This window comes from Aplysia californica, unplaced genomic scaffold (assembly GCF_000002075.1).
Source record: "Aplysia californica isolate F4 #8 unplaced genomic scaffold, AplCal3.0 scaffold00611, whole genome shotgun sequence".
NCBI classification, from domain to species: Eukaryota; Metazoa; Mollusca; class Gastropoda; order Aplysiida; family Aplysiidae; genus Aplysia; species Aplysia californica.
In genome coordinates, this window is record NW_004797881.1 from 382643 (window position 1) to 409118 (window position 26476).

The following is a 26476-nucleotide window of genomic DNA, read 5'->3' on the forward strand; positions in this document are numbered from 1 at the left end:
TGCAATGCATCAGTTTGGGTGATATGGATTGCATTATAATGATTGCAGAAGGGATGGCTGTGTGCAACAAAGAATAGAATTGTTTTTTTTTGTTTTGGTAAAGGTGTTTTTGTACCTCCATTGACATGTGATTTAGTCTATAGATCATTTTAGGAGACGGGCTTTAAATATGCCTGTGATTGTTGGGACCAGCAGACCATAGAACACTCAGAAACATTCTCAGCTTCCCGGGAAGCATTCAGTGCAGGCAGCTGATTAAGCGCTCAAACACTAACAATGAACAAACTGACAAGATCTTTCACTGTCTGTTGCTGGGTACCGGTTTTCACCTGGGTGAAGTTGGGAAAATTCGTGTAAAGTGCCTTTCCCAAAGACAACGTCAGGCTTGAACCTCTGAAGTGGGTGGTTGGCGAGTGCTCTGGTGTGGTTTGCTTCTTCTTTCCTATCAAACATCTATTGTCTTTTTCTCCCCTCTTCTTTGTTTATTACTCTCTTGTAACACCTCTAACCTTCGGCACTTATATGACCTTATTGTGTTGCAAGTGCCGTAAAACACTTACAAAAAAAAAAAAACCCACTCTGAACCCGCTACCTCACGATACTACGAGGATTAATTTTATTTTAATGACCAATCACAGTGACATGAGGCATGTTATTTTCATTATATTATTATCCAATCATGGGTCTCAAGCTTTAGGTTGACCCCTTTACATCTTCCTTGTAAGGACTTCTCTGTTGACATCCACGGCTTGGCGCTCTATGACCTTATGCAGTTGCGAGCGCAGTAAAACCTCTACTAAAACTAAAATTAGTAAACATTTGGATGTAGACATTGGTCAGGAAAAGGAAAGCACCCATGAGTATGTAGTATGTGACCCCTTTCGATGCAATTTTGTAGTTGTAGGCCTTACCCACCCAGCGTGCAATTTGTAGGTAGATAGTGGAGCTCAAATGCTGGTGCCATGCTCTGGAAAAAAACGCATTGATGAGGTCACACTACTCCCTGGTGTGTTCTTGTTTGGGGCAAAACATTGTACCAACTTAACATGGGGCGCTCGTGGTCCTGGAAGAGTCGCAGAAATTGATGTAGGCATACTGTACAGAAAAGTAAGATGAGATAAGATAATATTAATACTGTACTTTATCCTAGATGAATATATAATAATATATATGAAAGTCCTGAAATGCTATGTTTGGTCAACCCTTCTATATGGCTGAGAATGCTGGACAATCACTAGAGACTGAAAGTAAAATAAAAGCAACAGAAATGTGGTTTCTTAGGAGACTGCTAAGAGTATCGTGGAAAAGAATTCAAATGAGGTAGTGCTTGATGAAGCCCACGAGGGACACTCAATCAGGAAACTACAAATGCAGTTTTTGGGACACCTGGATAGACATTATAAGGGTCTTGAACATCTAGCTCTCACTGGCAAAACTGAGGGCAAGCGAGGCAGGGGTAGGCCCAGAACAACATACTTTTATTAAGGAACCTAAGCAAATTAAATGGGTAACAGGGAAAGATCAGGGAAATGTAGCTTTTTTTGAGAGCATCCGAGCAAAGGAATGAATGGAAAACCATGATCGCAGATATCTGTCACAGATCTGGCACTGGATGATGATGATCCCAGAGGGATAACATCAAGAGGCTAGACCAGGATAGGGACAGGTGGATAGTGTTTGTTGCCTATACCCTGATCCAGGGTGAGTAAGACAATGATGAATCTCGTGATCTAGAGGAAGAGGTACGGTGTTCGCCTCTCATTCAGTAGGTCCGGGATTCGAAACCTGACGGCAACAAAAATCTTTCTTCACTCCTTTACTGTTCCCAAGACATTCTGTCATCTTTCATCTCCACGTTCTTCCTCCCCAACCCTGGCCTCTGGGCTCCTCTCCTTCCCTCCTGACTCTTCCTACAAGATCCTGATGTACTGCTCTTGACTCCTTTCAGCCATACCCTTGATCTTGGGGTAGGCAATATCAAACACCTTGCCTTCTTGTAGTTCACTTTTTGAACAAGGTCAAAAAATCTTGGAGGCCCCCTGTGCAAAATGCGCATGTTAAAGTTAAAGATCCCTTGGTGTTTTGGTGGTCCTGAAATCTTATATTATGAGAGTAGGCCTCAGCTGCCATCAAGACAAGATTCAAAATTAATTCCTAGTCCTACCAAAACTGAAGATACTCTAGTCAGTAAAAAAAACAGAAAATTGGAATGTGGCTACCTGAAGACAAGGAGCTCTACTAAGTAGGAAAAACTCACAATGTCACATATGTGTGTAAAAATCAGTTGAACTGCAGGTTGAAGAACCAGCAGTCGATTATCCTTGAAATCTAGCAGGGAAACAAAGAAGAAGATCAAGATTTACAACGCAGATGTAATCACATTCGCGAGAGTAGATGATTTGTCTCAACAATATATTATATATTGGGCATAGTTTTTTTTCAAGACAGATGATCGCATTTCATGATTTTATTGCCTCAAAAATGCAAATATTTGACGTAATTTCCACAAAAGTTCAGAGCCCTCCCTTGGCCAACATTGCACGGGCCACTGCGCTAAGGGATCCAGCTCTAGACTAAAGTGTGACGACTGCTCTTTGTGTTAGGGTCATTCCGGAGTTTCACAAAAGGGTCGATGTTAAATAACCCCAAGCTGAAGATCTAATTCCCATAGTAAATGAATTGCTCTTTCTGTTAAAAAATTCTATTGGTGCCTGTTTTTTTAGAACCGGTATTTAACTTATTTCATGGGAAAAAACCAAACTGAAAACTTTTGACACTCTAAAGGCTTTCTATAAATTTACAACCCAAAGGCAATACCGTGGAGTCCACTAAAACCTAAATCTGCGAGAAAATTGGATTTTCATAGGTTCAGTCAGGTTTTCAGTTGAAAGGTTACTCAAAATAGAGGGGAAGAAGTGGAGAGATATTTTTTTTTACAACTAACAATAAATTACAGCTGTTTTATTTATTAAGTTTTAAGCTGACTCCACTGGATATGTCATTGAAAAGATGATATTTAATCATCTATCCTTCTGTGAAACATTCTAGAGTGGAACTCAGACTCAACGAGCTCGGATTCAACGAGATGAGATAGATTCCCCGTTTTTTTTTTCTTCTTTAAAATCAATAAAAATAACCTGGATTCAACGAGCACTTAAATCAGCGAGCTCGGATTCAACGAGGTCGCTTCCAGGGTGAACAGCCCCCGCAGACGTAGCTTCGCTCATTTTTCTCCCAGAACGAACTTTATCTATTCCCGGAAACCATCCATTGCATCTGCATTGTGAACCATTATTCACCCTGCCGATTGCATGCGACAAATCAGCGGCCCTTTTCCATACCAACACATGCGTTGTTGGCACACGCACGTGTCTACCCTGGCGTGTGTCGGGGTCGGATGGGCGGCCTGCACACGCGTGGCCGTGGCTGTGTGTGCGTGTCGTGGAGGGGGGGGGCACTAGCGGTCCGGGCGTTGAACGTCGCAGATACAAACGTGTCAGTCTTTTTCTTCCGTCGGCAACTGATCATTATTACAATGGTAAGCTAGTCTTGACGTAGATCTACGTAATGAATTGTGCATTGGTCTATGGAATCAAAAGTTGCCGAACGCTTGGCTCTACACAGCAACACAACCTTTTGGTAAACAATCGAGAAGTCACAGGCGTGTGCATTTGAAAAAATCGGTCTTATACAACATGCACCATTGTAACCGAGGAAAAACCGAACCTTTTCATGATTTACAGAATTTTGTGTTTTATTGTGATACAAAAAAGAAAACAGTGATCTGAAATTCCCCGATTTCACATATACCAACTGATCAGCAGGTGTTTATGCTATTTACAGTCTACAGCAAGTCTGCGTGGCTTAGGAAATGTGAATATGAATTTTTTTAAAATTGAGAAATTATTTCTTCAAGGAATAGGCTACGAAGTTCATGTATCGTCTTCCCAAACCTAAATAGGTTGAGGACAAGAAAAAGACATGCACGCATAAAGCTTCATCCATGTTACAGAGAAATATAATAATAATATTTGACAATATCATGGACATTAAATTAATTTAAATTAATCTTTCTTTCCTTTTTGCCACTTAAAAAGAAATTCTTCAACCCTCCCCCTTCAAAAAGATCTATTTGTCCATGCATCTTTCACTACTATTAGGACATAGACCCAACCAACCCTTTTGGTTGACCCAAAACCTTTCACTACTGAGGCGTGAAACTTTCTCAAATTTTTGTCAATTTCAAAATCAAGGAAAAAACAGTATAAATTAATTTACTGTATAGAAAGACAAATTTATACGGCCATCAGAGACTAGTTCTCATTTCGTCACAGTGTTTTTGCCAGTCTTTATCAGTGGAATCGGAGCTGGTTCCACATTAAGCTCTTTCCTCAGTTCATCCAGGTCTTGTTCCCAGTGCCTTTCGAAATAGACATTCATCAAAAATTTGGAATTGTAGGCCGAACGAATAGCCCAAGGCAGGTAGGTGTTGGTGTACTTTTGACGATGTCTGAAATAAAACCCAGAGAAAACCAACACTTCAATAAAAAATAGGTATTAAAATCAATTAATCAATTGTACAGGTTCATACAAAAATTATATGAACTGCAAAATTAATATGTATAGGCCTATCTACCGTACCACTCTCTCTACCTGGATTAACATTGGAAACAAAGCTGCAAAAAAAATAAAAATCTTCACTTGTTAAAAAAATTAAAACAGGCCGACAACATAAAAAAAGTGTAAAAATTCTCTTGTTTCATTTGGAAAGCCGGCAGACCAAAAGATCATATTTCATATGGTACTACAGTTAATATTAATATTGTCTAAGATGTTCACCCATTAATGAGGAGAAAAGAGGATCTTTTATACAGTGTCATTACAATGTAAAAAAAAAACTACAAGGGAGGAAATGTGAAGTGGCTGTTTGTACAGGTGATTGTTTTATACAAGTGTTTTATCACATATAAATGTTATATATTATTATTATTTAAGTGGCGTAAGAGCAGGCTTTCGACTTTAAATTGACTGTTTGAAAGTTTCATGGAGAAGCATCAATACTTCAGGATTTGCTGCCGAAAAGTGCTCCACTTCAAAACAAGAGACTTCAACAGTTTCATGGAGACTATCAATACATTATATGAAATGCCCTATTCCTTTTAGTAGAAACACAAGCATTCGCCCTAAAAACGACTCCTAGATTTAGTGACTGAAAGAAAGGTGCTACGAAATCAAGTTTAATTTCCGAAAATAATAATAGTCATAACAATCGAAGAAAGACAGTTGCACTTACTTAGGTCCTAGCCTAACTGGACCAAACAGGGCAGCAGTGACACACATGGGAAGACCGGTCTGAATAGCCTCGAACCACTTGACGGCCACCTCACCAAGCATGTTGGGAGGCATGCCGAGGAGCGTGTGCATCAAGTCATGGCACTGACGGTACCGCAGCATCACGTACATCAGCTCTGTGTCGTCCACAAAGTTCACCGGTCGGCGTGCATCTGGGGAAAATCCCTGATGAAAAGGGGAGGAAAAAAGTAAAAAGAAGTTAATATATTTAAAATGAATCAAAACTATCACATTAATAGTAATAGCATACTTACAACAAAAGAGAAAAAAAATCAAGAGTAAGATGATATCTATACCGGTATGGTTCAAGACACATAAAAAACTGGGACAATTGTGAAACTTTAAAAAAACCTTCAAAATCAAAAGTGCAGTAAAAGGGTGAATTAGAAGATGAAAAATGGGAGTTGCAACAACTCCAATACTCTCCAAGGGTATCTGCTGCAACATCCCCATTGCAAGCATATATATATGTTAATTACCAACTTAAACTGTCATCTGTTACCGGTATTGTAAAATAAATCTCACTAGAGTAGAGTGATCAATAAAGTGATGTCATGAAACATAGGGCTTACCAAACGCTGTCACTTGCTCATATGTAGGTGAACTAACTTAATAGACAAGAGGCCTTTGTAAGACCATGACCAAATGAAGGTGGTGCGACAGATGTACATTTGCTATTCTTGTGACATTATACACAGTGCGTAGGCCTGAGGGTGAGCGGATAGTTGGCGGGTGTTCTGGTATGGTTTGTTCCTTTTTTTCTTAGATTTTCTATCAAACACCTGTCATCCTTATCTCCTCTCCTTTTTTGTGTTTGTTACTCTCTTGTAACACCACTAATCTTTGGCACTTATATGACCTAATTGTGTTGCAAGTGCCATAAAACTCATACTAAAACAAAACAAGATGTGTGTAATACACGTAAGCAAACAGTATAATGGTGACGCCTCCCTTTGCCTAACAATCGACACACATGCACTCTCGTGTCTTGTTTTTCTGTTGTACTATCTTGAAGTGGGTATGACTTGATGATTTGCATTACTTGAGGGTTACTAGTAGTAGTGAAGATTTAGAATTTAGACCAACCCCCCCCGAATTTCTTTTTGGTATAGCATTTCGGTTAATAGACAAGTTTCTTACAAAAACAAAAATTGGGGATTCTATGTTTACTTGCTGCGTATTGGATTATATGCAACTGTAGCGTACATCTTCTTATTTTGTCGCTTTTAGGGACAAGCGGGCTAACCCAGATTTTGGGGGTTTCCAGAAATCTTGACCTACACTGTGAGATCATTACAAATCAGTATTTTATCGCCTCAAACACGATGATCTGTTGTTATTTCGACAAAAACACCGAGCGTTGACCCGGCCGGCGTCGCACCGGCCCCCGCGGCGAGCGAGTCGGCTCTATACTGTAGTGTACCCCGCGTGCGGAGTCACATGCTTTCCGAGTCTCGCCGAAGGATTGATAAAAAATAATTCCAAGTTGATTACTTTATTCTAATAGGAAATAAACTGATCTCTTAATGAACACCTTTTTTAAGCCAGTATTTTACATATTTTGTGTTAAAAGTGATCTTTAAACATTTTGACAGTTTTTTTAAAAGCTTTCTATTTAGACGCCAAAGGCCAAATATATACCACGGGAAAGCCCGTTTAAAATTCTACAGCTCTCCGACGGTATTTAATCATCCCTCGTTTCGCGAAGCATTTGAATGCACGCGTGTCAATTTTTCAACCGGCCGACCACGCATTCCGACCGCAAGGGGCTTCGCTTTCGTCGGCGATTCTCCAGCTCCTAATAATCGGACATAAAAACAACTTACACCATTGTAACGAGGAAAAGCTAAACTTTTACAAGGTGTCCGGCATTTGGTGTTTTATAGCGGAAGAGCAAAGAAACAGCGATCGGAATTACCCCGATTTCACCGATACCACGCGGTCGGAAGGCCATGAGTGCCCGCGAGGCCGTGTTTACGCTACCTACTATAGGATACGTTTGGTTTCACTGGTGTGTAAATTTGTTTGGTTATAAAGAAAACCCTCCTTGTCTTTTAAAGAAACTGTACAAAAGGCAAAAACTTTACCTTTGATTTTCTCAAAACAGCCTTTTTCGGGATAGCTCCCTTGTGCTTAAAAGCGACCATTTTCTCTCAGTCATCATCAGTGTGCTGGTATGTTTCTCTTTACTCCAAAGTCACATACTGACTTGTTCTACTATAACATATAACCTTTGACAAAACTGAAAAAAAGGTACTGGTTCATTCTAACGATTCTCAGATTTATTATCTTAATTAAGCATAGTCGAACCTGTGCAAGATGGAACCGTAAGGGAGCCGCACAAAAAAATCCCATCTTAGAAAGGGGAAATGAGGGGAAGAAGGGGGAGGAGGGGGTCTCTTTCCATTTCTGCGTTAGACAGGTTTACATTTTAAAGGAATAATTAAAGAGGAATTTATAAATGGGGGAGTGGGGAAGATTCCGTTACGACAGGTTCCCACCTTACTCAGGTTTCAGTTAAGCCATGTTCGACTGTACAGACATTTTCTTACATTCTTATCAAGAAAATGCCAGTATTCCTTTCCAAACGTCCCTTCTGGTAATGACCCCAAATATGGCACATCAATAGTATCTGTACTGATCAATGGCTTGTCTCTGAAAAGTAAAATAACAAAATGAATTATTGAAAAAAGAAAAACTTTCATCTTAAGTCATCAAATGATAGCCATAGCAGACATTTCAAAAGTTTTCTTTTTATTACGAATTAAGATTTTTCAAGCTACCGAGAATCTCCCACTATTTACTCAAAACAAAGCCTTTATAAATACCTAAATGACCAAAATCTTTTATGGCAAAAGAGGGTCAGAATATGTGAGGCAACGTGGTGAAACCAGGCGCTTGTCAAAATAACCAAATTGTAGAAACAGGCATTTTTGCGGCAGTTTGGAAATTTTTATCAAATTTTTTTATTTGGCTTAACCTCTTTTATATCTATATAAAAACACACTTCCATGTGATTTTTACTGAAAAATACTGATTAAAGGCATAAAATAAGTCACTTTTCAGTTTTCAAAGACTCGTTAGCTATTGGAGTTATCTGAATTTGGCGGCCATTTTCTCGCTTATTTCACCACATTTATTACTCAAATAGTGGATGGACAAAGAGGCAAAGGTGATTTTCAACTTTGATGAGAACTTTCGGATATTTCTTGAGTTTTTTTTCGGTTAAACAAGCCTATAAAATGCTAGTACCTGCAGTGAAACAGAATAATGGGTCGGATGCTACAATGAAGCATGCACAAAAACCAACAAATTATAACCAATGCTAAAAGTGTAACGACCCTTGGCATTAGTTATCAAACAGTAGAAGGACAAAGAAGTAAAGAAGATTCCAGGTTTTGAGAGCACATTTGGCTTCGTTTTCAGTTTATTATGACAAACAAGCCTATTAAAAAATGCCAGCACCAGTAGTGCAACACAATAATGTGTTGGATGCTACAACTGGGCATGCACAAAATCTAGTAGAGAATAACCAATACTGAAAGTGCAACGACCGATCACCCTAGTTTCATATATATAGTAGGACGACAAAGAAATTTTTTTAAAATCAGGATTTTGAGAGCACATTCTGCTTCATTTCGAGTCTTTTCGGGCAAAAAAGCCTTAGAAATGCATGCACATGTAGTGAAACACAATAATTTGTTGGATACAACAACTAGGCATGTAGAGAAACTGATAATTTATAACCAAGACTAAAAGTGTAACGACTGACCCCATTAGTTACTCAAATAGTAGAAGGACAAAGAAGTAAAGATGATTTTAGCCTTGGATTGGAGATTTGACTTTGTTTGAGGTTTATTCGGGTACAAAAGCCTTGAAAATGCTAGCATCCGTAGCGAAACAGAATAATGTGTCAGAAGCGACAACTGGGCATGCACAAAAACTGATCAATCATAACCTATACTAAAAGTGTAACGACCGACCGCATAAGTTACTCACTCAAATAGTAGAAGGACAGGGCAAAGAAGGAAAGAAGATTCCAGGTTTTGAGAGCACATTTGGCTTTCTTTTCAGTTTATTCCGACAAACAAGCCAAAAAAAATGCTAGCACCTGTAGTGCAACACAATAATGTGTTGGATGCTTCAACTAGGCACGCACAAAAACTGATAAATTGCAACCAATACTAAAGTGTAACGACCGACCCCATTAGTTACTCAAATAGTAGAAGGACAAAGAAGTAAAGATGATCTTAGCCTTGGAGTGGAGATTTGACTTTGTTTGGAGTTAATAGGGCAAAGAAGCCTATAACGTGCAAGCACCTGTAGTGAAACATATTAGTGTTGGATGCTTCAAATAGGCATGCCCAAAAATGGGTAAATTATAAACAATACTAAAAGTGTAACGACCTCACTTTTTTCAATAAAAAATATTGGAGGTCTATTAAAAATAAATGGATATTTATTTCATTGGATCTTGGGTTTTTGTTCCGCAAATTATGATCTGAAATGTGGGATCTTAGCCGAATGTAGACCTTCAGAGTGAATCAGAGCGGGATCTTAGGGGTGACTTTTGTATAGTAAAAATTCTGTTTTCTTAAAACAGCGGGATCTTAAGCAAACCAGGATCGTAAGCGGTGGGATCTTAGGCGGAGACTTCTGTATTATGTACAAAAAAATGCAAGGGGGGGGGGGGGGAGTGGGACATGGACGTTTGTACAGGTGAATGTCTTAAACAGGTGGCTATAGGAGCAGGTTCGACAGTGTGGTATTCCTAAGCACCAGGGTTCACAGATAAATACCATACTTTTGTGCTAAAGTGAAACAACTCTCCCCCAATGTGACATCATCACCAACTTTACGTCAATCTTAGGTATGCTAAGAGCTATGGGATACTAGAATCGGGGGACCTCGAATTCACCTCATAAAATAAGTTACCTGTCGGGGAAGCTGATCATAAACTGGCCCCCCATAGGTATCGATATGGCTAAATTTGGCAGTTGCACAGACATCGAATACTCGCTACTACCAAAGATTCTCTGCTACCAAGATGTTTCAATTGCCCTATCTCGCGTCCGGGTGAGACCTTGTGTTAGCCGCTTGACGGCACGTGACACAAGTGTAAACAAAAGAATGAGTTTAAAATATCACAACCCTCACTGATTCTTATCCTATTTTAATAATTGATATCCAACATAAAATGATAATTATATAGATCTACCCTGTTTGAAGTCCTATTCCTACCTCCCCATGATGAGCAAGGATTACTGTAACATCGTACTTCAAAAGAACACACACACGCAATTCTCAGAGATATGAAAGATCATTTACCAGTTTCGATACCTTATTTCTGCCATTTTAAAACTATTTGATTACAAAAGGGTGGCGGGATTAAGGATCAAACTTTCCTCAGGTAAGGCTGTGGTGTAATGGGGGGGCGAATTGCATTGTGTCCATTAGAATCTGAGTGATTTATGTAAGAATCATGACTACATGGTTGCATCATTCCTCTTTTCCATAAAACATCAGATGGAGAACATTTTCCTACAAAAGTAACAAGAATTCTAATCTCACACAACTTCCCATCAGTTTTAATTGTTATCATGCTATTCAAATAAGAAACCAGCTGTGCCACAGCGACTAGCACTGCCTGTATGAGAGAGACAAACAAGATGCCTTCGGGACATATTATATGAACAAAAAACACAGGTATTCCGAGCACTTACTCTAAAATCTGCCTTCCAACTGGGTCAGCCAGCATTTTCCTCTGCATGTACTTCAAAGCTGGGGGACCTGTTGTTTCTCCCAAAGCACAAATCATGTCTGTGAATTGAGCAAAATGAGCACTCACAAATCTTCATACATATTCCACTGTTACTCAACAGTGACACAACAGCTTGGCATATAAATAGTGCTTTAACTATTTTTAATTACTTCAATTCATTTCTTTTGAAAAAAAATGTACTTTTCATACTCTTGAAAGCCATTACTTCAGATCCCTGAAGATAGTTTTTCTCAAATTATTAGTTATCACTGTAATTTATGGAAAGCAACTAGATTCTATGTGCAATATGAAAAATAAAACGTCTCACCTTCAAAATGTGTCAAATTAGTAACTTTTCAGATCATCTATTGTTACTGTGTATCATGACAATCAAATAGTCGCAGTTTGTGACTTTTAAAAGTTTAAAGATCGAATTATGTGAAGACAAAGAAAGAGGTACAAGGGGGAAGTTAACAGAGGCAGACAGATGCAAGACCGACAGGCACCACTGAATGGTGAAAACAGACTCGGGCATGCCTAGACAGATGCAGTGAAACAACTGAATGGTGAAAACAGACTCTGGCATGCCTAGACAGATGCAGTGAAACAACTGAATGGTGAAAACAGACTCGGGCATGCCTAGACAGATGCAGTGAAACAACTGAATGGTGAAAACAGACTCGGGCATGCCTAGACAGATTATGTGTGCAAACTACAAGAGAGAAAAAGTATGATCATATGTGCATAATAGTAGTCTAAGTAGTTCAAACTGCGCATCACGCAAAGTTGGTTGAATTTGCTAGCCAACTACCAATAAATATCCATTTGGCCTTTCACGGCCATGAATTACTGATTTATTTACAATGTCTAAACGAAAAAAAGATGTATCCATCAACATTGTTATACTGTATCTACTATAGGTTGAAGCTCCTAAATTTTTCTAAAAATTAACATTAGATCTTGCAAGTAAACAGGGATGTATAATGTGGTTTTTCTCACAGATATCCTAAGGTCAGAGCCACTAACGGTCTAAATTACTTAAAAATATTTTTTTAACCCCTTGCAGTGAAACAACCGATTTTCTAGCAATTTGGACAAAAATATCATGGATAATCTCTCCTAATGCATGCTACCATGAAATCTATTGTTTTTAAAGTGGAAATTATTAATGGGATATTATCGTGTGACAGGTCCCCTTTGTAAGATCATATAAATAAATACATAGACAAAATCATCTAAAATTTTGATTTAACACATTCTTAATCTTACTACATTATGTTGGTTTGTACTAAACACTTTTCTGGAATTAGATGATATCCCCCCCAAAAAAAGCACAAAATAGAACAAAACACCTCGAAACTATTCTACTGTGCAGATGTCAATTTATAGTTGATTTAAGCAGAACATCAATGAGGAGTGTACAAATGATTTTTGAATTGATGTGGAAAAAATTCAGTGAGTGAAGTATTATATCATAACAATTTTGGTGAGCATTATACCATCTCTTGCTGGGTTCAGTAAGCATGCGATGCCTGATCCGAAAGCCAAAAGTGACTTTTGAAAAAAAGAAGTGGAGATGTGTCCTGGATACAACACATCGTATGGCTGGTTTTCAGAAGTCTCTTGATCCTCAGTATGATGAGCTTCATCAAGTTCTGCATGATCACCAGAGCCTGTGGGGAGAAACACAAAGATGTGGCAGGTCAATGGATGGGTTAAGTTGGGCAAAATAAAATAAATGTTCTAGATTTAAGGTTAATATAATATACTCTCGAACCTGTCCCAGACGACCATTCATTGTTGAGGAGAAAAATTTCTACTCATCGCACAGCAGCAAAGTATGATGTCATTTTGGTGGTGAAGAGTGACAAACAGGTGAAAATATCTCTTTGCATACTTGCAGCCATGTGACATGGGCTAGTGTGTGTGCAGGAAAATAGGCGAATAATAATTGGGGGGTGGGAACTACCGAAAAAGCGCCACCAGGCTAAATTGCTCCTCTAATATATTTAAACCAAAACATCACCTTCTTTTCATCATATACACAGCCTGTGTATATATATATACTTATTTATATATAGGCAGTGTTAATTGCGACAGAGTGACGCGGTGACAACTAACACGGCGTTAATTGCGACAGAGTGAACACAGAGCTCTATAGTGTTGATGATAAGATCTAGATCTAGATCAAACATCATCTACCATTTCCGCTTCTCCCAGCGTGGTCCTAGTTATCTAGGCTAGTCTCCGCCTGACAAGACTGAAGGCTTTCTTGAGCAGGCATTCAAATCTTACGGCGAATTTGACAAAGCTTTTGCTAAATTTAAAGATGAAAATTTTGTTGCCTTTAGGTCCCCCCCAAATAGACTCACCTCTTTGTGGTCGGGGGTGGGGGGGGACTAGTACTCTTCGAATAGGAAAAGAAAAAGAGGAAGCTAACGGGTCAAGGGGTGACCCCGAAAAGAGACATATTACTTTACTATGTTTCTTACTCTTTCTATTTATTGTTTTTTTTATTGTTTTACTTTATTACATTTATTAACTTTTCTTTTCTCCTCTCTCCATCGACAACCTTTCTTTGACCTGGAGTTGGGATGGGTATTGGTGGGGTGGAAAGCAGAGGTTCATTGTCAGCACTGTACTGGATGTAACTTTACGTAGGGAATACCCAGCTATATACATGTATTAAGCATGCACTTATCGGAGAGCCCTATGACTGCGGAGAAGGTGCAAAGACCATTTGCGTCTTGCTTGTTGACAACATTAACCCTCTGGGATCTGCCATGTCTTCCCCTGCCCCCATCTCTCGGATGAGAGGACTTGGTTGCTCTGGGAGGAAGGGGAAAAATCTAGCTTCCAATTGGTATTATTATTACTATTAGTATTATTATTATTATATTACAATTTTTTTATTTCAGCAACACACAGAAACTATGCTCTTAATAGCGTCTTTCTCTTCTTTATCTCCTCAAACAACTTCTCAATATAATACAACAGGCACCAACATACCCATTCATTTTTCTTACAATCTCTCTGTGATGGAGTTGGGTTTTTGTTTGTGGCATTGCACCTACAGCCACTGCTTTATCTCCTACCCTGGGATGGAAGGAAAATCACAGAACCACCAGTTTTAGATGCTATTCACAAATGATAGAATCCCATACGAGCTGAGACGCCGCCTCGGTAATCACGGTCTCCCCCAGGTCTCAGTGGCCTGGTGGATGGTTATTGGAAGAAACAGAAAATCAGAAAGCAGAGAAAATGGAAAAACAAGAAGTTGCCTTTAGGAAGAAATCATCTGAAACTGAAATAGTTGAGAAGATGGACTTAAAGAGTGTGGCAAAAATCCACAAAGACTTTCTGTACATTAGAGTCGAGGCAACAAATATTCCAACAAAACATTAGCAGCATTCAACAGCAACAAAAACCACTCGGGGCAACAGCAACAACAACAACAACAAGAAAAGAGCTGCGACTGTCTTTGTCTGTTAGTTTGGTGTGTGTGTGTGTGTGCGTGTGTGTGTGTATGTGTGTATGTGTGTGTGTGGTGTGTGTGTGCGTGTATAAGGCCACAAGCGTGTTTGGTGTGCGTTTTTGTGTCTGTGTTTGTGAGTGTATAAGTGTGTATGTCTGTCTCTGTGTGTGTGTGTGTGTGTATGTGTATTTGTATGTGTGTGGGTGTGTGAGTGCGTGTGTGTGCATGTGTGTGTGTGTTTTTTTGTCTTAAAATTATTTTTTTTGGTCACAGACTCACTCTGTCTCAATTCACGCTGCATTATGCGGCTCTCTCTCTCTCTCTCTCTCTCTATATATATATATATATACGCAGTGGCTACGTTTACGGTGCCGTGAACGTAGTCTGCAGGCTATGTTCATGGCGCCCTGAATGCAGTTTGCAGACGCTGTTGAGGCTACGTTCACAGCACTTAAGCCTCGTTTAGACGGAGCGTCCACTGCTGGTTTAAGTAAGCCGGTTTTAGTCAGTGATGACAGCGACGTATATTTAATATTTTGGTCTGCTTCAAGTGTTCCATCCCATGAGATGAAGGATAATAAAACAGTGATCCTTGACCGATCGACCATTCGTCGTCTTCCCTTACACTGAGCTGTGGCTCAGAGCTCGCCAGTGTAAGGGAAAATGATGAACTCTCAATTATGCAACAACGCATTAGGATATATTATGACAAAAATGTATACACCTACCAAGATGTTTCAATTGCCCTATCTCGCATCCGGGCGAGACTTGGGTGTGAGCTTTAGCGCGTAACGGCCCGTGATACGAGTGTAAACAAACGTTCCAGTGCTCTCGAGTTGAAAGCGTGCAATTTTGTCTGCAGGCAGTGTGTGTATGTGTGTGTGAGAAAAAGAGAGAGAGAGAGAGGGAGAGAGAGAGAAAAGGTAGACAGACAGACAGGCAGAGAGAGAGAGAGAGCAAAAAAAAAAGAGACACACAGAAAGGGATGAAGAGGGGGGGGGGGAGAAAGACGGGAGAGAAAGAGAGAGAGGGTGTTGATTATTAGGCCTATAATTCCCGTCATTTTCTCTCTGCGTCGGTTCCCAGGCTGACCCGGTGCAATACAGTCATTATTGTACACATTTTATGACCAGTCTGATCTTCCGAATCCCAACTTCTGTGTCCCATCTCTCACCTCTTGTTTCCCATGTAACCGTATCCAATTTTCCATATCCCATCCCAACTTTTATTCTGTAATGGCGCTTCGTTTTCCTTCATCTCATGGGATGGAATGCTGGCCAAAATATTAAATAAATTCACTGTCGTCATTGACTAAAACCGGAAGTGGACGCTCCCCCTAAACGAAGCTTTAGTGCCTGAATGTAGCCTCAACAGTGCCTGCAAACTGCATTCAGGCCTCGTGAACGTAGTCACTGTGACTGTGATATATACAGTCGAACTTGCCCTGATGGCCACTTTTCATTTCCCCCCTTGAATTTTTTCTATATAATTTAACTGTGTAAAACGGGCACCTGTCCAACGGGCCGCGGCCACCATATTTTAACACATAACCGCTTTCACACAAAGCAATAACACCTGTCTTAGACGGCCACCTCAGTGACTCCATTACCTCTTGTCATAAATTGTGCATTGACCCCTGGCGTTGTGGGAGAGCCGTCATAATTCAATCACCTGTCGTCGTTGTTAGGTAGTCCCTCCAATTGATCATGATGCGTAGGCCCCTCCCCCTGTTGACCAATGGGTACTAATTCTCAGCTGCTGTTGAGGTAAGCGTGTGATCTCTCATACCCCATAAGCCCCGCCCAGAACTCATACACAAATCGTAAGTGAGATGAGTGGTCACTGTTTACCCAGTCTGTAACAAAGTAACAATATGAACTTGCAACAGAAGCGTTGTTCGTTCTCCGAGTGGTGGCAACCCATGTGTTTGTTTTAACATGGCACTCGGTCTTCCTCGTCTGATACATTTCGTTTTATTGTCACCTTGCGCAAAATCAGCAACAAAAATAAAAATTACAAACAAAATACAAACCAACAACAATAACAACAACAAAATCAACAACAATGCGGCCACTTTCGATTGGGACCTCAGAATGATGGGAATGGTTTGTTTTCTTCATCTTGACCAGTCCTGCCTAAGACGGCCACTTTTTTCCTTGACAATGGGTGGCCGTCTTACACAGGTTTGACTATATTTCTTTCTTTCCATTTACCGCCCACTGCTACACTGTGTATGTCGTTACGTTTACTTTATATAAATACTAGCTAGATTCTAACTAGATCTAGATCTAAATCTAGATCATTCTAACGACCAGCAACTATCATAATCATAATCATTATGAAATGATCATCCATGATCATGTCATACTCATGGTCACATTACATCATACTTTATTATCACAGTCATGGAGAAACTTAAAGGGGGGTTATCTAATCTCTACAAAAGGTTCAGGTTTATGAATTTGAAATGTTTCCAATGATGAAAGTGCTCACTCAAGGATCTCGACGGGACTTTTAGACTTTGGGAATGCCACTTTCTCCATCGAGAAAGCCGGCAGTATGTAAAGTGTCTCACAGCTGCAGACATTTTGTAATGTCTAATATTAGCATTAACTCCCTTCCCATTTGATCACAGGGAGAAGTTGTTGATTTAGTTTTTCCTGAGTTATTTCTACGTAAAATAAACGGAGTTTTGACTTTCAAAAATCAAGCGACATCGTTATTAAGATAGACATAAACATTTTTCTATCGAATATATTAAACATAATGTTATTTTCTTCAAATGTAAAACATTTCTAACGTGCAACTGAATATTGGGAAATCCCGATGACAGAATACAGTGATTTCCTTCGCTTTCGCTTTGTTTACCATTGTCCTGCCTGCCTGTGTCCTTTCAGTCATATCAACAAGGCTTGCTTTTCAAACGCGTTGCCCGTCTTTGGATGTCACATTTGTGTGGATGTGCTCTCATATCAACTGCTTGATACAAAGATCAGACCGCATTCTTTTCGTTCCTGAGTCTCACAACACATCGTGTTATCTCACCATGGTACAACATGCCATGGATTGCGTGGCCGCAATTACCAAGGACGCTGTATGATACTTCTACTTCTGTTGACAAAACAACGTTTACAAAGCTCGGAAAGTCTTTCAATTTAATGTGACACCTGACCAAGAACCAGTTTTTGGTTATTTAATTGTTATTTTTATATTTTAGATAGGCCTACAATTCTAGGATTTTTTGTACGAGAGTCTGCTCGGATCCTTCTGTGAAATCTTTGTTGTTAGTTTGAACCATCGGTCTCGGTCTCGTCAAGTCACAACAATTGTCAACATGTCAGTCTTTTGGCAAGTATCAAGGCATGTTTATCACCAGTGTGCTAGAACCTCTGCTTCTTTATCACGCTTTGTTGGCTCACGGCAGTATTACACGCATGGTATAAACCCAGTGGCATCTCAAATATTTCTGAAAAAGAGAGCTAAACTTGTGGCTGAGGCCGTCAGTGCAAATCGCACTCGTTTATTCTCCACAAGCTGGAGACATTTGGTCTCCTCCTCTGATGGAAAGAAAAGAGTTGGCGCAATCACTCCACGCCTTGCTGTATCATACAAATGTAATATTTGTGGCAACAGAAACACTCAAGCCTTTTCCAAGAAAGCGTACGAGGAAGGGGTGGTAATTGTGAAGTGTGAAACATGCCAAAGTAACCACTTAATGGCTGACAACCTTGGATGGTTCAAAGATGTGAATAAAAGGTAAGCCTTATTTTTGCTTTTTTTAATGTTGGTTAATTGCGACAGTGACGCTGTGACAACTAAGTTTTACTAACGCGGCGTTAAAATTGCAACAGAGTGAACATGGAGATCTTTTGCGTTGATGATTAGATCGAGATCTAGATCTAACATTATCTCTACCATTTCCGCTTCTTCCAGTGTGGTCTCCGCCTGACAAGATCATGGAAGGCTTTCTAGAGCCGAAGTGGCTAGCCGTACTTTAGTACGGCTAGACTGAGAGTCTAGCCGTACTTAAGTACGGCTAGACTGCCAGTGTAGCCGTTCTTAGATCTAGGTTTGGCCCTATCGACTCAAACCTGTTAAGTACACAGGCCTCATTAGATCTAGATCTAGTAATTATTCAGGTTCAAATACATGCAAGTCAGTAAGGCACCTTTGGTTTTGTCTGAAATACAAATACTTTAGGCATTGCAAACTAAAAATTTCATTTACAATTCAGCCATCAATATTAAGTACGGCTAGCCTGGGTGTCTACCCGTACTTAAGTACGGCTAGACTGCCAGTCTAGCCGTACTTATCTGAGGCCCTATTAACATTAGAAAACAGGAGGTTTAAAATACATGCACTGTCATTAAGGCACCTGGTTTCGTCTCAAATACAAATACTTTAGGTACTGCACACTAAAAATGTATATATTTACAATTCAGTAGGCCTATTTTTTGTAAATGGTCAGTCTAGCCATCATATTAAGAATAAGTACGGCTAGACTGCGAGTCTAGCCGTACTTAAGTACGGCTAGACTGCCAGTCTAGCCGTCATTAAGTACGGCTAGCCTCTTCCTTCTAGAGCAGCCTGCATTCCAATCTTGTGATGAATTTGACAAAACTTTTGCTAAATTTACAGTCTATATGAAAATTTTGTTGCCTTTAAGAAGAAATCATATGAAACTGAAACAGTTGAGAAGTAGGACTTAAAGAGTGTGGCAAAAATCCACAAAGACTCTTTCTAGGCCTACAATAGAGTCGAGGCAACAAATATTAAATATTACAACAAAACATCAGCATACAACAGCAACAAAAACCACTAGGGGCAACAACAACTAGAAAAGAGCCACAGGTGACTTTCTTTGTTTGTTTGTCTCTTAGTTTCATGTGTGTGTGTGTGTGTGTGTATATATATGCATGTTGTAAAGTGTATATATATATGTGTATAAGGCCACAAGTGTGTGCGTTTGTGTGTGTGTGTGTGAGTGTATGTGTGTGTGTCTGTGTGTGAGTGTGTATGTATGTGTATTTGTGTATGTGGGCGTGTGTGTATGTGTATTTGTGGGTGTGTGGGTGTGTGAGTGCGCATGTGTGTGTGTGTGTGTGTGTTTGTTTTTCTTTTTTCTTTTTTTGTTGCCACAGACTCACTCTGTCGCAATTAACACCGCATTTTAATTCTCTGTCGCAATTAACACTACGTTAGTTGTCACAGCGTCACTTTGTCGCAATTTTACGCTACCTTTTTTAATTGACTAAGTTTTGTCAAAAGAATTACAGTTATTTAAGAGTTGAAGACTTAGCAAGATTAGATCATATAGATCTATGAATCTCTTGATTTCTTGTTGTCAGTCCACTGATCACTGCTACTGGTTGTTTAACATTTTCTGAAAGCCACCCTCTTCCCCAATCCCACTGAAACAATTGGAAAAAATTCTTTACCATTAGACAAAGCAAAACTGTGCATTTTTACGTATAATATAAGTAGTTTAGCCAGCTATCTGATGGTGCATTGTGATTGGCCAATAGGTTTGAACAGCCCATTAGTTGAAGCTGAGAAACCTTATTTGACAGACAAAAATGGCTAGCTTACAACACTACAACAGTGTGTTTCAGTAGCCTCTGAACCTTGGAAGATACATTTTATTCTTAAGGATTGCATTGAGTCACTGTGTGTTTTTGAACTTCTTTTAATTAAAGCACTTCTAAATCTTAAAAAAAAACAACTCATATTTTAACATTATATATATTATAATATAGATTGGGATCTGGGATACTAGAATGTGTGGAAACATGATTTTATTTGATCTCTTTTTTCTCCTTTTTTTGTGATGCATGCATCTGTAATATCTTGAGTTGTACAGTGACTCACCATGTCATCGAGTCAGTTCTGTTAATTTATCTTGCTCAAATAGGGTTTTTGAACTTACTTTTATTGTATTGTCTTTTTTTGTGTGCTTACTTTGTCATCTTATTTCAGAGATTGGAGTTGTTGAAACAGTTCTAGCTAAATAATTATGAACTGCTGGTCATTCCTAACCTAACCTCAAATGTCAACTAAAGTCAAACCTTCAATTATACTGTCCCCCCTCCCCTTAAGCTACAATAATAGGTGGTGCCCATTGGAGGATCGGTTCGGCTCAGTTCAGTTTCTGGCGGCTTCAATGCGCACAATAAATAGACCAATTGTCCAGACCGATTGTCCAGTGCATTGGGCATGGCCTTAACATTATTTAGGGTCTTCGGTTTTGTTGGTTTGTGCCATGGTGGTGGCTTTTGCCCTTCCCATCGAGGATCTGGCCGGCCCTAGACGACCAAATTGACTGACTCGAACCTAACTGAACCGAACAGAACCTGCCAATGTTCACCGCTTATTAAGGAATGCCTATGTATGAATACTAATTGCCTTTTTAGACCGTCAACCGCCTGGGTCGTATGCTACTTATTAAACTAATTATATGTAAATTTGCCCCGCAACACCCCAGTTTACTGGCTATCAAAGGTTTACAATAAACACGGCACCCACTCGGCTGCTGTGAAGTGATATCCTCTCTCTTTTTCCCGTACAAGACTATACTATGTGAGCTTGTGATCGTCTCATTCAGGAAACCTGAAACAAATCCTTCTTATCAAGTTTTGGATAAAGGGAAATAACTCAATATATAATATTGACCTTCATTTAGTCACTGCAGGATCATTTCCCCTGGCCCCTTGCATTTGATAAGGACATGATCAAATAACTGAACTCTGCTTCTATTCTACCTGCTCCACAATGCTGCCAACTTCAGGCTGATGGCATAACACAGGTTGACTAAGTATGAAGAAGAATGAAAAGGATTTTAGAGCAAGTTGTGATTGTGAAATTCTATAAAGTTTACACAAGTTGTGTTGGACGAAATGTGTCATAACGTGGTGGTTTTAGGTGCTCATCAGGTTTTGGACATGTGGAGTTATGGTCATCACCCTAAAGCTTGTTCATTTGCCTAACTTTGGATGGAAAAAATATCCCACTACCTTGAATAGAAATCAAGATATTTGCTATTGAAGGAGGTGGAATAGCCTGGTTTCAGAGGTAAAATTAGCAAGAAAATGGACGTCAAAGTTTGGTAGCTTCCATAGCTTGAGAGTCCTTGGAATCTGAAAAGTTACAGCTTTTGGGCCTTTAATCAAAGTTCTTCTATAAGATCCAAACAGAAATGTGTTTTTAAATGAACATAAAAGGTGTTGAGCTAAAGAACAAAATTAGATAAAATTGACTAACTTGCAGAAAATTGCCTGCATCTTCGATTTCATTATTTTGACGAACGCCTGATTTCACCGTTATACCTCACAAATGGTGATAATTAATGTAGATGTTTTTATGTCTCTATTGACACAATTTAGATCATTAAAGAGGCGGGCTTTCAATCCTGCCTGTCTTGGCTAACTTAGGCTGAGAGGGAGACAGCATTCCAGCAGAGAAAACGAGATACTTGATAAAAATTTTCTCCCCTCTCAGGAATCAAGCTCGGGTCTCCTGCGTGCAACACTGAAGCACCTAACTGCTGTATCACAGATGCTGGTAGGTTGAAATGAAGCATGCTTGTTTCCAGTGAGATCTGTGTATGTACTGTTTTTCTTCTTTGGACTCTTTCTTTTTGAAAGACCAAACAACCTTGGTTTTGATTGTATTTTTATGGAAGTTCTCAGACAGTATTTCTCTTGACACACTGAAATCTAGATCATTTGTCATTGTTTCTTATGGTACCTTCTTTCTTTTCTTTACTTACAACACAGAAACATTGAAGAGATACTTGCTGCAAAGGGAGAGGAAGTCAAGAAGCTCAGTTCATTTGACATTCCGCGTGAAATATTGGAGAAGTTGGATTCGACCAAGGAAGAGTAGCTGTCAAACTAAAACTGATGGACACGTTTGACTGATTTACAAATGTGTTTGTCTTTCAAATTACACTGCTATTGATCTGACTTCAAAGTGTTTATTGATGATGTTTTAAATTTATTTTGTTTAGCTGCCATTGTCTTTGTAGATTTCAGATGTTTTTGGTCCTTTTGAAACTTGATGTGTTTTCATAGACGTGAGATGAACTTGTTGTTAAAGTGGGGTGGAGTTGCAGAAAACTGAGATTGCCACCGATTTTAGGTGAAAAGAAAAGCCTACAAAAACATTTTGTGTGTTTCATTGACATTAGAACATGTCTCCTGGGAAGCTAAAAATTCCTGACAATCAGATGTTGACAAACGAGTGAAAAAATAATGATAGATCACGTTTTGTCTTTTTAGTACCAAAAAAAAAATGAGGTTGAGATGATATGTTTAAAAACACAAGGGATGAGATAAATGGAAAAACCATTGGATGCAATAAAATATTATTGATATCCAAAGTGACAGTTGAGTAGAATTAATATTCTTATTTCAGAAAACCACGATAAAAAGGGTTTTGTAATCGTCTTCATCTAGTACTAGTATTACATTCAAAGTCACCTTGATGGGCAATTTCACAGTTTTTTACGTAACACTTTTAAAAACTTTGCGGACAGTAAAATCTGTCAAAAGCATGAAATTGCGTAAGTCGTAGCTTTCGAAAACAAATGTCAACATCCCATCCAAATTTTCATGGAATACGTTTACTTGTGGTCTCATCTGTTTATACAGTTACATACTGGAATTGGAGACCCCATATTATACAAAGAAAGTGTAGCAAAATCATGTTTTTATGCATTGTTTAACATTCAGGGATTTACAGTATTTATATCTATAACCAGACATGGACTAAGTGTTAGCGTTTGCTTTCTTTTAAAGCATACTTTTATTATAATAAGTGCTTTTGTAGTAATGACTGTTTTGTTTTAGTGTATTATCTCAGTACAAATGTATGTCATAGTCACATTCTAATTTTGTAACTTTTTTTTTCAGTTCTGACTATAATCGGTTAAATCTGAGTTAGTTGGAATGTCTCTCCATAGCAGTTTATTAGCTCACTGATTTCATTGCTGCATTTTATTTTTACCCATTATATGCATCCTGGCACTTACTTTGTCTATTGTGTCAAAGTGCTGTAAAATTCAAATTGTATGGATGTCTTAGTCTTCAATTTGAACCTTTTGTCCTCTCATTTTCTTTGCATGGTTGTGCTGTCAGTTCAGGTGCTACATTGATGGTAGATTATGGTCAGGATGTATCACAGCTGGCATCTTTTTACTTAGACTTAGAAGTTGGGTTGTTTGGTGTTTTCAGATCTTTTTACTTAGAAGTTGGGCTGTTTGGTGTTTTCAGATCTTTCCTATCGCTTCACTCATTCCTGTAGAAGGTGGACTATCCAGAGGTGCCATCTTTTGAATGAAATGTCTATCAATGGCTTACGGATTGAAAGAGAAAACGAACACATCTAGGAACAAATTTTTTGACTTACAGATTGTATGTGGTACATACCAACTTGGGAAATAGTGATGTAAACGGATATTTTAGATTGAGTGGGCTCCACATATGCATGTAACATGGGTATGCTGAAGATAATGTGTGCACAATGAGCATTTAAGCAAAATTCAATGTCTATAATCATATAGGTGAAACAACGGTGTGTCACTCGTGTCAGAGTTAGTGCGTATCAAATTAATTTAAATTTAACCAGTTACATTTTCTTATTCATGTGATTAAAAAAAATTATTATTGATGTCACAAAACCTGCATTCAACAGTGACTTGCTAGTGCTGATTTTGTGGGGGCTTTTTTTTTCTTCCTGGATGGGTGTTTATTTGATGTGTATAAGAATATGACCCATGTTTGGAGAAGGATTTTCTTTGCAATGCCTTTTTGAATTGATACCATTCCATGAAAAGTGAAACTGTAATAACACACCTAATGTGAGGATGATGACCTGCTGGAAAAAAAGGATAAATTAGTAGAGACATAGCTTCTTCTGTTTTTTATGTTTTGTTTTGGTAAGTGTTCTACTGTGTTTGCCACTGCATACGGTTTTTATTTTCATGTTGCCCATATGAGCAACCTTTCTGTAACAAAGAATGGCTACATCACAGCGTATCATTTTTTTTAGCAGGCGACCATCCCCTCATTTAGGTAGCCTATGTCACTGCAGTTTCACTTTTCACAGAAAGGCCCATTGTGTGACGTTTCTTATTTTGCAGCTCATTGAAGTACAATCTTTCATCATCTTGTTTATGAAAAAAGTTGTTTTGTAACTCTTTTTTATGAAATGTCCTTCTGAATCGGTCGCTTTTAAGGACAAGTGGGCTGACCCAGATTTTGGGGGTTTCCAGAAATCTTGACCTACACCAAAAGTGGGCTTTGCGCTACCTATACAAGAAGTTTGGTTTCAGTGGTGCGTTTATTTGTTTAGTTATAGAGAAAACTCTCCTAGTCTTTTAAAGGAACTGAACAAGGGGCAAAAACTTTACCTTCGATTTTCTCAAAAAAGCATTTTTCGGGTGGGTTGAATTATTGGGTACATTGTGATTAAGTAAAATCACTGAAAGGATGAGGCAGTTATTTCTATTTTACTGGTAAGCAAAATGTACTGAAATGATCTGTGGGTTGGAGTGGACATACAGTGGAGTCTGCTTAAACCGAGCACAGCTGATCTAAAAACAGCAGTTACACCAAAATAAAATCAAATCTGCAACGTGTTTTTTTTGTTTTAACAACCTCTCTAAACCAACTGGCAAGACGGAAGAAAATCCGGTGGCCCTGCAGACTTCGTTTTTTGTGGACTCATTCGTAATTATGCTAAGTGTTCTGAAAAGACCAGAAGTAGAAGGTAATTTTATTTTGAAACAAAATGTACTGAGCTGAAATGATGCGTGGGCTCTATTTGATATGATTAAAACGAGAGTAACTCACTCTCACATTTATGTCATTTTTTTGCAGATTGTTAAAAATTGTTCTTCCTAGAAAAATGTAAAATATACACTAATTGTACCATATATGCATTATTGCATGAGATACCCGGTACAAGTCTTTTGAAAGTGCATGCAATGCTAGATCTTTCTACTAGTCAAAGTGTGATGACTATCAGTTCGTGCATACTACCAGAAAGTTTATAATGCTGTGAAATGTTAACTCCGGTCTTAAGTATTGACCAGCATTGCTTGTGCAGTCTCAGATCTTTGCTCTGTGGTGCTGATCATAATTCTATGACATTAAAAGATTCTGTATAATTCCGGTGCTGAAAGGAGAAATTCATTTTTTTGTGATTTATATTATAAATGCACATCTTGAAGCAGGTTCAACAACAAATTGCTTTTAATTAATGGTGCTTTTCATTTTCAAGGCTATATCATATCTTTCCTTTGTCAACTGGATTAGAACTTCGTTTTTAATAGTCATGACTGTTAAAAGTAAATTTGTCTTTGTAAGGGTTGGGAATCTGAGCTTATTATAAAGTAAATTTGTCTTTGTAAGGGTTGGGAATCGGAGCTTATTATAAATGTCTGGAGGAAATGGTGTACATGTAATTAGGTACCGGTTCTATGTGCAACTAATGAATAATGTGATTGTTTTGAGCACAACAGCAGATTCGTGTTGATGTTGGGATTGTGCCTTTCCATGTAAAAAAAAAAAAAAATCAAAAGAAAAGAAAACTGCCTTGTGATTATAATGTGCCATGTTTGTTGACCTTTGTGTGTGTTCCTGTGAAATGAATACATGTATTCAAAATGAATTTTTGTAATCAAATTTTACAGAATGCAATATCTGGAAAGTGGAGATCATAAGGCCTACATGTATATGCTACACATAATATAACTAGGTTGGTTTACATTTCTTTTTCACTTGAAAAGTCTTCCCAGAATGGTGGTTTAAAAAATGGGTGACCTTATTTAGGCCACATATGGCGTAAATAAGCTAAACCCCCCTCCCTTACCTTATTTAGGCCACAGG

The 26476-nt window shown here is 38.7% G+C and overlaps 2 protein-coding genes across 2 annotated transcripts; one reads left to right on the top strand and one right to left on the bottom strand.

Moving 5' to 3' along the window:
* Positions 1 to 3727: 3727 nt before the first annotated feature.
* Positions 3728 to 17200, bottom strand: LOC101848068 (ubiquinone biosynthesis protein COQ4 homolog, mitochondrial). Its single transcript, XM_005107550.3, has 6 exons — positions 17082 to 17200; positions 12613 to 12786; positions 11076 to 11172; positions 7905 to 8007; positions 5294 to 5517; positions 3728 to 4510 (listed from the first exon to the last, which is right to left on the bottom strand). The coding sequence occupies exons 1-6, from the start codon at positions 17173 to 17175 to the stop codon at positions 4321 to 4323; spliced, it is 882 nt and encodes a 293-aa protein (XP_005107607.1). The 5' UTR covers positions 17176 to 17200; the 3' UTR covers positions 3728 to 4320.
* Positions 17201 to 17255: 55 nt separating this feature from the next.
* LOC101848314 (DNL-type zinc finger protein) lies at positions 17256 to 22878 on the top strand. The gene is made up of 2 exons (XM_005107551.3): positions 17256 to 18344; positions 22361 to 22878. The coding sequence occupies exons 1-2, from the start codon at positions 17923 to 17925 to the stop codon at positions 22467 to 22469; spliced, it is 531 nt and encodes a 176-aa protein (XP_005107608.1). The 5' UTR covers positions 17256 to 17922; the 3' UTR covers positions 22470 to 22878.
* The last annotated feature ends 3598 nt before the right edge of the window (positions 22879 to 26476 follow it).